General features: G+C 43.8%; 1 protein-coding gene across 1 annotated transcript in view; it reads left to right on the top strand.

Annotated features, from left to right (window-relative positions):
• Nucleotides 1-12838, top strand: part of elp4 (elongator acetyltransferase complex subunit 4) — a 122908-nt gene that overhangs the window by 602 nt on the left and 109468 nt on the right. Inside the window, exons 2-3 of the mRNA XM_036981322.1 lie at nucleotides 306-341; nucleotides 7429-7550. Of these exons, the coding sequence (XP_036837217.1) occupies nucleotides 306-341; nucleotides 7429-7550 (158 nt within the window). The remainder of the gene's footprint in view (nucleotides 1-305; nucleotides 342-7428; nucleotides 7551-12838) is intronic.

Below are 12838 nucleotides of genomic sequence, written 5' to 3'. Positions count from 1 at the left end.
GCAGTAATTTTTGCTTTTTAAAGCCTACATATGAAACAGTTAACAGGCCTATGTAAGGACAAAATGTAAAATATGCAAATATTAGTTCTCTATATTTGACAAAACATATCTTAACAATCAGTCCTCCAAAGAACCATTCTATGGATGAAATGTTGTGAAAATCCCCCCAAATCATGGTCCCCCCCCTCCCGCTTTCTTGATGAATCACCTTGCATGTCAGGTCTATGCTACACTTGGTTATCTGTAAATTATATGATGTTGTCAAAAATCGACCTATTTGTAATATTTTTTTATTCTTGAACTAGGTGGTGGTTTAGCAGTTGGAACCCTTCTACTCATAGGTAAGTCTAATTCTACATGTTCCATTGTACATTTAGACCATTTATGAGTAGAGGTACTACTGTACCGTGTCCAAGATGTACTAGCCTAGGTAACCTACTCCTTTTAATATCCAATAACCTTATGTTCAGACATAAACTGACAGCCAAAACAGACAAATACTCTATCTAAACGGGAATCGATTCTCAATTGCGATACTGTTAAAGTCGTAACATTAACATTTTAATCGTGTTAAAAAGGTGTATAGTAATTTAATATTTCTCAATGATATGAGAGTAAAGTTCCAAAAGTTTCCAAAACATTGTAAAGTTCCAAGAGTCCAAGCTAAGAGTATTAATGTGTAGACAGAGCGTCGGGACTGTTATACACATTGGCCGCGCCGTCGTCAATGTTTCGAATGAGAACCCAGGGATTATTGCAGTCACTATCTCCATCTGAAAGTACCCGAGACTGGTGTAAGGCAATGCTATGGCATTAGATTGTCCTTATCACTTAGATTACCTTTCACCTGTGCTTCTCACTTGCTTTAGTGGGTTTAGCAGAGGGCACTGCTTGTTTTTGACCAACAAGCAGAAAGCTGTTTTGCCTGACACCTGCCATCCAAGTCCCTTAAAACAATACACCCTTGTAGATAAGTTGTTGATAACCGGTAGATAAGTTGTGTTCCTTCCGATCACCCAGAAAGCGAATGATCTGGCCCTCATTGGTTGAGGTGTGTGTAACCTAGCCTGGCAGTCAGATGTGTTTGTTCTAAGCCACACCCCCCATCATGTTTGGCATGACAAACAGTAGTGTAATGGAGGGTAAATGCATTTTACCCACCTTTTTTATTTTGTGTGATAATTTACCCCCCTTTTGCAGAGAAAAAAAACACACATTTTAGAGCAATTTAGAGTGGTGTATATAATATTACTGGTCTCAGGCTCCCTAGGTGTATATAATATTACTGGTCTCGTGCTCCCTAGGTGTATATAGTATTACTGGTCTCGGGCTCCCTAGGTGTATATAGTATTACTGGTCTCGGGCACCCTAGGTGTATATAGTATTACTGGTCTCGGGCACCCTAGGTGTATATAATATCACTGGTCTCGGGCTCCCTAGGTGTATATAGTATTACTGGTCTCGGGCACCCTAGGTGTATATAATATCACTGGACTCGGGCTCCCTAGGTGTATATAATATCACTGGTCTCGGGCTCCCTAGGTGTATATAATATCACTGGTCTCGGGCTCCCTAGGTGTATATAATATCACTGGTCTCGGGCTCCCTAGGTGTATATAATATCACTGGTCTCGGGCTCCCTAGGTGAATACAGTTGAAGTCAGAAGTTTACAAACACCTTAGCCAAATATATTTAAACTCAGTTTTTCCCAATTCCTGACATTTAATCCAAGTAAAAATGTAATGTTTTGGTGAGTTAGGATCACCACTTTATTTTAGGAATGTGAAATGTCAGAATAATAGTAGAGAGTGATTTATTTCAGCTTTTATTTCTTTCATCACATTTCCAGTGGGTCAGAAGTTTACATCCACTGAATTAGTATTTGGTAGCATTGCCTTTAAATTGAACTTGGGTCAAACATTTCAGGTAGCCTTCCACAAGCTTCCCACAATAAGTTGGGTGAATTTTGGCCCATTCCTCCTGACAGAGCTGGTGCAACTGAGTCAGGTTTGTAGGCTTCTTTGCTCGCACACGATTTTTCAGTTCTGCCCACAAATGTTCCATAGGATTGAGATCAGGGCTTTGTGATGGCCACTCCAATACCTTGACTTTGTTGTCCTTAAGCCATTTTGCCACAACTTTGGAAGTATGCTTGGGGTCATTGTCCATTTGGAAGACCCATTTGCGACCAAGCATTAACTTCCTGATGTCTTGAGATGTTTCTTCAATATGTCCATATAATTTCCCTACATCATGATGCCATCTATTTTGTGAAGTGCACCAGTCCCTCCTGCAGCAAAGCACCCCCACAACATGATGCTGCCACCCCCGTGCTTCACGGTTGGGATGGTGTTCTTCAGCATGCAAGCCTCCCCCTTTTCCCTCCAAACATAACAATGGTCATTATGGCCAAACGGTTCTATTTTTGTTTCATCAGACCAGAGGACATTTCTCCAAAAAGTACGATCTTTATCCCCATGTGCAGTTGCAAACCGTAGTCTGGCTTTTTTAATGGCGGTTTTGGAGCAGTGGCTCCTTCCTTGCTGAGCGGCCTTTCAGGTTATGTCAATATAGGATATAGATACTTTTGTACCTGTTTCCTCCAGCATCTTCACAAGGTCCTTTGCTGTTCTGGGATTGATTTGCACTTTTCACACCAAAGTACGTTCATCTCTAGGAGACAGAATGCGTCTCCTTCTTGTGACAGCTGCGTGGTCCCATGGTGTTTATACTTGCGTACTATTGTTTGTACAGATGAACGTGGTACCTTCAGGCATTTGTAAATTGCTCCCAAGGATGACTCAAACTTGTGGAGTTCTGCAATTTATTTTCTGAGGTCTTGGCTGATTTCTTTAGATTTTCCCATGATGTCAAGCAAAAAGGCACTGTGTTTGAAGGTAGGCCTTGAAATACATCCACAGGTACACCTCCAATTGACTCAAATGATGTAAATTACCCTATCAGAAGCTTCTAAAGCCATGACATCATTTTCTGGAATTTTCCAAGCTGTTTAAAGGTCAACTTAGTGTATGTAAACTTCTGACCCACTGGAATTTTGGTACAGTGAATTATAAGTGAAATAATCTGTCTGTAAACAATTGTTGGAAAAATTGCTTGTGTCATGCACAAAGTAGATGTCCTAACCGACTTGCCAAAATGTTTGTTTGTTAACAAGAAATTTGTGGAGTGGTTGAAAAACGAGTTTTAATGACTCCAACCTAAGTGTATGTAAACTTCTGACTTCAACTGTATAATATTACTTATCTCATGCTTCCATAAGCTTTGATATGAAATAATAACAATCTTGGAGATGGACTAATGAGCAGCTGGTTCCAGTCCCAGGTAGACAAACTGCCACTCTGCCGTAGAGCAAGCCACTGACCCTGACTTCATCTGGCTGTACCCCAGCTGCATTCATGGAAGTTGTGTTCAATTCAAAGCCATGTTGGTTGATTGGGATAACAGTTTTCTGCTGTATGTGTTATTGTTATCTAGCATTACAGGCTGTACAGTATTTTTGCTCACTGGTGAGGTGAAGTAGCCTGGCTGGTATCTCCTGTTGTATGTGTCGAACTGCTTTGCTTTATCTTGGCCAGGTTGCAATTGTAAATGAGAACTTGTTCTCAACTTGCCTACCTGGTTAAATAAAGGTGTTCTCAACTTGCCTACCTGCTTAAATAAAAGTGAAATTTAAACATTTCAAAAAGCTGTCATTTGTATGTATCAACTGATATTAGGCATATATTGCCTTCCCCTTCAATGTATCCCCCCCAATCGATGTGTGAGGCAGTGATTACAGTAGGTGTCCTGGAGGGTGGGTAGTTTGCCCCCGGTAATGTGTTGGGATGCCCGCACCACCCTCTGGAGAGCCTTGAAGTTGCGGGCGTTGCAGCTTCCGAATCAGGCAGTGATACAGCCCAACAGAATGCTTTCAATTGTGCATCTGTAAAAATGTGTGAGGGTTATAGGTGACAAGCCAAATTTCTTTAGCCTCTTGCGGTTGAAGAGGCTCTGTTGCGCCTTCTTCACCACACTCTGTGTGGGTGGTCCATTTCAGTTTGTCAGTGATGTGTATGCCAAGGAACTTGAAGCTTTCCACCTTCTCCACTGCGGTCCCGTCGATGTAGATAGGGGGGTGCACCCTCTGCTGTTTCCTGAAGTCCACAATCATCTCCTTTGTTTTGTTGGTGTTGAGTGAGAGGTTGTTTTCCAGGCACCACACTCCCAGAGCCCTCATCTCCTCTTGTAGGCTGTCTCGTCATTGTTGGGAATCAAGCCTACTACTGGTGTGTCATCTGCAAACTTGATGATTGATTTGGAGGCGTGCTTGGCCACGCAGTCGTGGGTGAACAGGGAGTACAGGAAGGGGCTGAGCACACACCCTTGTGGGATCCCAGTGTTAAGGATCACCACCTGGGGGCAGCCTGTCAGGAAGTCCAGGACCCAATTGCACGGTGCGGGGTTCAGACCCAGTGCCTCAAACTTAATGATGAGCTTGGTGGGTACTATGGTGTTGAATACTGAGCTATAGTCAATAAACAATGTTCTTACATAGGTACTCCTCTTGTCCAGATGGGATAGAGCAGTGTGCAGAGTAATGGTGATTGCATCGTCTGTTGATCTATTGGGGCGGTAAGCCAATTGAAGTGGGTATTGGGTGGCAGGTAAGGTAGAGGTTACATGATACTTGACTAGTCTCTCAAAGCACTTCATGATGACAGAGGTGAGTGCTACGGGGCGATATTTATTAAGTTCAGTTACCTTTGCCTTCTTGGGTACAGGAACAATGGTGGCCATCTTGAAGCATGTGGGGACAGCAGACTGGGATAGGGAGAGATTGAATATGCCTGTAAACACACCAGCCAGCTAGCTGGTATGCGCATGCTCTGAGGACGCAGCTAGGGATGCCGTCTGGTCCGGCAGCCTTGCGATGGTTAACACATTTAAATGTTTTACTCACGTCGGCCATGGAGGAGGAGAGCCCACAGTCCTTGGTAGTGGGCCGCGTCGGTGGCACTGTGTTATCCTCAAAGCTTGCAAATAATGTGTTTAGCCTGTCCAGAAGCAAGACGTCGATATAGGCGATGTGGCTGGTTTTCCTTTTGTAGTCCGTGATTGTCTGTATTCGCTGCCACATACGTCTCATGTCTGAGCCGTTGAATTGCGACTCCACTTTATCTCTATACTGACGTTTAGCTTGTTTGATTTCCCTGTGGAGTGAATAACTACACTGTTTATATTCTGCCATATAACCAGGCACCTTGCTCTGGTTAAATGCGGTGGTTCATGCTTTCAGTTTCGCGCGAATGCTACCATCTGTCCACGGTTTCTGGTTAGGGTAGGTTTGAATAGTCACAGTGGGTACTCCATCTCCTATAAACTTCCTTATGAACTCAGTCACCGTATCCGTGTATGCGTCTAGATTATTTTCGCAGGCTACCTGGAACATATCAGAGTGCACGTGATCAAAACAATCCTGAAGCGTGGCTAACCATCTCCACCCCCCCCTCCCCCACCATCTCCACTCCACCATTTCCACCCCCTTCAGATACGTGAGACAGGGCCATTCCATCTCCATGTTAAAAGCCAAATCCTAGAGGTCACTCCCCTTTAAGATCCCACATCAAAATGAGCAAAAAAAAGAGCACCAAAAAAGGAAAACCTGTTAAGACAAAAAGTAATTCCCCCTCTGACTGTTCAGAGAGTGACTGATCTGTCGTGGGGTCCTGTGGTCACAACCCACCAAGAGGTGACTCTACTGCTTCAACCCTCCAACCCGCCCCCCGTCACTCCCCACTCTCTCTCTTCTTTTCTCAACCCCCTCCTCCTCAGCAGCCTAATGACTCCCTCAGGTTCTATTTGGAAGGGCTCCCATAGAAAGGCAGGGCACAATGGGCCTCATCTGGAGAGGGCCCATCTGGGAGGCTTTGTGGGCCCTGCTGAAAGCCACAAAGGTCCTGCTGACCTAGAAAGCCATCAATAAGAGGACAGGGAGCCCCACCGACGACAAATTGAAGAGGCAGGGAATTTCCTGGGCCATCCCGGGAGCTGTCCCATCATGGGTGAGGAATGAGGAGACAGGCCAGGAATGTCGGGGGGGGGGGGGGGGGAGTACATTCCCCAGGTGTTCCTGGATGGCTCTGCGTTATTCCCGAGCTGTCGGATGTGATGTCAGCTTTATGGCTGTCACCTTTAACTGTCACTGTCCTTTGTGTGTGTGCCCACTGTCTGCCATTGTGTGCAGAGGCCAGAGACTGCTTTACAAAATGGTGGTTTGTGGCTGTGACAAGAAGCAGCAGTGGTATGTGGGGTTGTAGAATAAGGAAGTAGGAAGTGGGCCTACGTTGTGGTTGGGTGGTGGGTGCTTTGTGGTCTGAGGTAGCCATCTGTGGTAGAATGTGTCCCTCACTCACTAGTCACTAGTCCTCACTGTCACTCAGGACTTCAATACAGACGTAAATTAGACCAGAATGCAAGCTCTTCCAAGTGTTAGTCTCTTTTGTCCTGAAGCTGCAAACACAGCTCTCGGAGTTCCACTAGAATTAGGCCTGGTGTCTCACTGTTGTGTTGTGTTTGACATTTAGACTGCATGTCTTTTTGGATGTAAATGTCACCTGATGCCTTTTTCTACACACCTAAACCAGCGTTCACTTCTGAATTGAATAGTGTTCATATGAATTACACCAACAAACACAAGACCATCATCACCATCATAATCCTGAGAGAACAACAGTGAATTAAAGTGAGCTGTGTGTCAAGAAATTGTCTACCATTGAAATGAGTTGACTTGACTCACACATCAACAAAATAAACACACAACGGTCATTTCATTGGCATGAAGAAACACTCCCGACTCTGAATGCATGGTTGAGTTCCACATCTCTGTCATTTAGCTGACAGGGGGCTCATACCTCCATGAGAACTCTGGTGAATCCTCCACACAGGATGTCCTATCCCCTCTTCAAGATGGTGGAGGAGATTATGTGTGGCTCACCCCTTTCTGTGAGAGGTGTGGCTGTCGTCTCATATGATTGGGAGCTCTGGTTCAGGAGATGACACCTGTGTCCCTGTGTCGTGTCCATTCTCCCCACCTCCCTCACTAAGAGTGACTGGTCATTACATCCATTCCAGACAGGTAGTGTGACAGATCCCCATCTGTTGTGTTGTGATTAGGCTCATCCAGGTGTAAGGTGTTACCTTGGGAAACACTGTGGCTTTATGTGAACAGCGTCTTTTACTGTCAATGTAGATAGACATTTAAACTTCATCACCTCTATGCTGTGTACATGTGTTTATAATGTCATTTGTTTCTTCCCTTTTTGAGACTAAAGTGGCAGGGATCTGTGTCAATGATGCTGTTCTCTGTGTAGGTAGGAGGACACTATGACAGTGGGACCTAACGTTACGTTATGTGTGTTGTTTCTCAGAGGAGGACCGATATGACAGCTACTCTCGTATGCTGTTCAAGTACTTCCTGGCAGAGGGGGTGGTGTGTGGACATGAACTCTACGTGGCGTCTGCTCTGGACCACCCCAATGACATCCTACAGGTGTGTGTGTGTACTGTCAGTCTGTCCCACTGGGTGGACAGACTTCGAGGGTGGTGTGTGTTGGGGGGGACGGCATTGTTGAGATGTTTCCGGATACATCACTCTGAAGGGGAGCAGAGCTCCTAAAGCTGTTTCCCACTCGGCAACACAGGAGGAGGGGAACTCCCATACTGATTGATAGTGGGCGGGGTCACAACTTAACCCCCTCTTTACATATCAAAGGGTTAGAGGAGGAGAGTAAGAGAGGAGGGAGGCCTCTGGTCTGGCATAATCAAATCATATTGGTCCCCAATTCAATCAGTTGCAGAAAAGGAAAATTGCAGAGCCAGGAACTGTACGGCAGTTTCTTTCCTCTGCGATTGATTGAACTGCGACCCTAGAAAGATGGTGCCAATGGAGAAGTTCCAACCCAACTTTGCTATATAGTAACTTTTATTGTGTTTCTCGACTTTTTTGTACAGACAGTTTGTACAGACAATACTATTATCACATATGACCACCAAGTACTTCTGGACATCAGATCGACAGTTACTAACCTTGATTCCGACTTCAAATACGACTTCAACTCCGACTCAGCTGTTCTACTGATCATACTGGACCCTATTCCTTTGTTCCATGCGCTAACAAAACACCACAGGTGTAAACGCGGGAGATGCTGCAATGTTATGTCCTACTGAAACGAGGCTGGATGATGACGCTATGCACCTAGTACTGGGTGGATTCTCCATGCAGCGGCAGGATCGGAAGGAGGCTTCGGGGAGAACAAGAGGAGGCAGTGTGTTTTTTCCTAAATAACAACTGGTGTGCTGCTTCAAGTGTGAAGGACATCTGGAGCTTTTGCTCACCTGATATCGAATACCTAATGGTAAGCTGCAGACTCTTATCTACCAAGAGAGTTCTCATCTGTAATTATCACGGCTGTCTACATTCCTCCACAGGCCAACACCACTCTGGTACTCGACAAACTGTATGGGGCCATAAACAAACAAGAAACCGCTCATCCAGAGGCAGCGTTCCTGGTGGGTGAGACTTTAAGGCAGTGAGACTTAACCTCACTTCTACCAACAAGTCTCCTGCACCGCTAGGGGTGATAAAACTCTAGACCACTTTTATTCTACCAACAGAAATGCATTCGTTCAGCAGATCTAACCATGACTCCATTCTCCTGCTTCCTGTTTACAAACAAAAGATCAAACAGGAAGTACCAGTGACGCGCTCAATGTGGAAATGGTCGGACGAAGCAGATGCGAGGCTACAAGACTGTTTTGCTAGTACAGACTGGAATGTGTTGCTGTACAGACTGGGATGTGTTGTTGTACAGACTGGGATGTGTTGTTGTACAGACTGGGATGTGTTGCGGTACAGACTGGGATGTGTTGTGGGATTCATCGGATAACATTGAGGAGTTTACCACAACAGTCATGGAATTCATTAATAAGTGGATAGACGAATAGACGAATAGACGAATAGACGATTGTCCCCACAGTGACTATAAGAACATATCCCAAACAAAAACCATGGATTACAGGCAATATCCATGCTGGACTAAAGGCTAGAGCCACCGCTTACAATGAACAGGGCACGGACATGGACCCATACAAGAAATCCTGCTACGACCTGCGAGACATCAAACATGCAAAAGGCCAAGGATGAATGTGGAATCCTATTTAACCGACACTAAACCTCAACACGGAGGCCCCTCAGGGGTGTGTGCTTAGTCCCCTCCTGTACTCCCTGTACACACATGGCTGCGTGGTGCACACGACTCCAACACCATCATGTTTTCTGACAACACGACGGTGGTAAGCCTGATCACCAACGGTATTTTATAATATTGATATTCTTCAAGTAGCCCCCCTTTGCCTTGATGACAGCTATGCACACTCTTGGCATTCTCTCAACCAGCTTCATGAGGTAGTCACCTGGAATACATTTCAATTAACAGGTGTGACTTAAGTTCATTTATGGAATTTCTTTCTTTCCTTAATGCGTTTGTGAAAAGGTAGGGGTGGTATACAGAAGATGGACATATTTAGTAAAATACCAAGTCTGTATTATGGCAAGAACAGCTCAAATAAGCAAAGAGAAAAGACAGTCCATTGCTTTGACACAAAGGTCAGTCAATCCGGAGAATTTCAAGAACTTTAAAAGTTTCTTCAAGTGCAGTCGCAAAAAACATCAAGTGCTATGATGAAACTGGCTCTCATGAGGACTGCCATAGGAAAGGAAGACCCAGAGTTACCTCTGCTGCAGAGGATAAGTTCATTAGAGTTACCATGTTTCAGAGTTCATGTCACATCTCAACTGTTCAGAGGAGATTGTGTGAATCAGGCCTTCATTTTTTTATTTTTTTATTTCACCTTTATTTAACCAGGTAGGCAAGTTGAGAACACCTTTATTTAACCAGGTAGGCAAGTTGAGAACACCTTTATTTAACCAGGTAGGCTAGTTGAGAACACCTTTATTTAACCAGGTAGGCTAGTTGAGAACACCTTTATTTAACCAGGTAGGCAAGTTGAGAACACCTTTATTTAACCAGGTAGGCAAGTTGAGAACACCTTTATTTAACCAGGTAGGCAAGTTGAGAACACCTTTATTTAACCAGGTAGGCAAGTTGAGAACACCTTTATTTAACCAGGTAGGCTAGTTGAGAACACCTTTATTTAACCAGGTAGGCAAGTTGAGAACACCTTTATTTAACCAGGTAGGCAAGTTGAGAACACCTTTATTTAACCAGGTAGGCAAGTTGAGAACACCTTTATTTAACCAGGTAGGCAAGTTGAGAACACCTTTATTTAACCAGGTAGGCAAGTTGAGAACACCTTTATTTAACCAGGTAGGCAAGTTGAGAACACCTTTATTTAACCAGGTAGGCTAGTTGAGAACACCTTTATTTAACCAGGTAGGCAAGTTGAGAACACCTTTATTTAACCAGGTAGGCAAGTTGAGAACACCTTTATTTAACCAGGTAGGCAAGTTGAGAACACCTTTATTTAACCAGGTAGGCAAGTTGAGAACACCTTTATTTAACCAGGTAGGCAAGTTGAGAACACCTTTATTTAACCAGGTAGGCCAGTTGAGAACACCTTTATTTAACCAGGTAGGCCAGTTGAGAACACCTTTATTTAACCAGGTAGGCAAGTTGAGAACAAGTTCTCATTTACAATTGCAACCTGGCCAAGATAAAGAAAAGCAGTTCGACACATACAACGACACAGAGTTACACATGGAGTAAAACAAACATACAGTCAATAATACAGTATAAACAAGTCTATATACGATGTGAGCAAATGAGGTGATATAAGGGAGGTAAAAGGGGAAAAAAAATTGTAATTGTCGAGTTGCTGCAAAGAAACCACTACTAAAGGACACCAATAATAAGAAGAGACTTGCTCGGGCCAAGAAACATGAGCAATGGACATTAGACCGGTGGAAATCGGTCTGTTGGTCTGATGAGTCTAAACTTGACATTTTTGGTTCCAACTGCTGTGTCTTTGTGAGACGCAAAGTAGGTGAATGGATGATCTCTGCCTGTGTGGTTCCCACCGTGAAGCATGGAGGAGGAGGTGTGATGGTGTGGAAGTGCTTTGCTGGTGACACTCTGTGATTTTATTTAGAATTCATGTCACACTTAACCAGCATGGCTACCACAGCATTCTGCAACGATACACCATCCCATCTGGTTTGGGCTTATTGGGACTATCATTTGTTTTTCAACAGGACAATGACCCAACACACCTCCAGGCTGTGTACAGGCTATTTTACCAAGAAGGAGATTGATGGAGTGCTGCATCAGATGACCTGGCCACCACAATCACCCGACCTCAACCCAATTGAGATGGTTAGGGATGAGTTGGACCACGGAGTGAAGGACAATCAGCCAAAAGGTTCTCAGCATATGTGGGAACTCCTTCAAGACTTTTGGAAAACTTTTCTGGTGAAGCTTGTTGAGAGAATGCCAAGAGTGTGCAAAGCTGTCATCAAGGCAAAGGGTGGCTACTTTTGAAGAATCTCAAATATAAAATATATTTTGATTTGTTTAACGCCTTTTTGGTTCCACACGATTCTATATGTGTTATTTCATAGTTTCGATGTCTTCACTATTAAAATGGAATTTTATAGTAAGGCTGTAACATAACAAAATGTGGAAAAGGTGAGGGGTTTGAATGCTTTCTGAATGCACTGTAGGTCCATTCATGTGTATTTTATTTTATCCCTGTTACTGTTATGTTTTTTATTGTTTAATAACTCTGCATTGTTGGGAAAGGCTCGTAAGCATGCATTTCAATGTTAAGTCTACACCAGCTGTATTCGGCGCATGTGATGAATACAATTCTATTCGATTTAGATTTAGAAGCTTTGGTTTGAACTGGTCATATTGGTGGTGCTTTGCAACCCTACACCATGCTTCTGGGCTCAACGTTGTTTTGACCAGACTGTTGGTGTAGCCTACGTCATAGCTATGTGTCTGACGTGCGTGAGATGTGTATGAATGAAGGTCAAGCTGGTGTGTGTGTGTGTTACAGTGAAGTGCGTGTTAGAGGAGGTGTCTGAGGGGACTGTCTGCGTCTGAACTCTGAAGGGCAGGTTGCTCAGTCCTGTGTTTTCCATGTCAGTCTCTCTATCTAGCTCTCTCTCTGTCTCTGTCTCAATTCAACTTAAGGTCTTTATCGGCATGGTAAACATATTGTTTACGTTGCCAAAGCAGGTGAAATGGATCAACAAAAGTGAAATAAACAATGACAAAATGAACAGTAAACATTACACTCACACAAGTTCCAAAATAATAAAGAATTTCAAATGTCATTATGTTAAAAAAATGGGAAATAAATAAACATAAATATGGGTTGTATTCTCTCTCCTTCTTTCTCTATCTCTCGTTCTCTTTCGCAATCTCTTTCCATCTCTCTCTCTCCATTCCCCCCTCTCCGAGGCTTATTAAACCTGTCTACTCAGGTGTGTGTGTGTGTGTGTTAGACAGTCCCCCTCCTCTCAGGTTCCATCCCATTTGTAACAGACTCAGTCAGCTCTCTGAGAGATGTGCTCCGAGACCTGTCTAGTCAGTGTCTACTAATTGATTTAACCTCTGTGTCTCTGTCTGGAGGGACATGCCACTGTTAATGAGAAAACAACATGACACCTCATATACACTAGCTTCCTAGTCTACTACATGACAAGGACTCTTGTTTCACACAGTAACACAAAATGTATGTGTTGATTCATATTATTTGCCATCATGCTGAATTCCACACAATACAACCTGAAGACTGAATAAAATAGAATAGTGT

The sequence above is a fragment of the Oncorhynchus mykiss genome, chromosome 6 (genome assembly GCF_013265735.2).
Source record: "Oncorhynchus mykiss isolate Arlee chromosome 6, USDA_OmykA_1.1, whole genome shotgun sequence".
Taxonomy (NCBI): domain Eukaryota; kingdom Metazoa; phylum Chordata; class Actinopteri; order Salmoniformes; family Salmonidae; genus Oncorhynchus; species Oncorhynchus mykiss.
The sequence above is the reverse complement of the archived record's forward strand: the minus strand, read 5'-3'. Positions and strand labels throughout refer to the sequence as shown.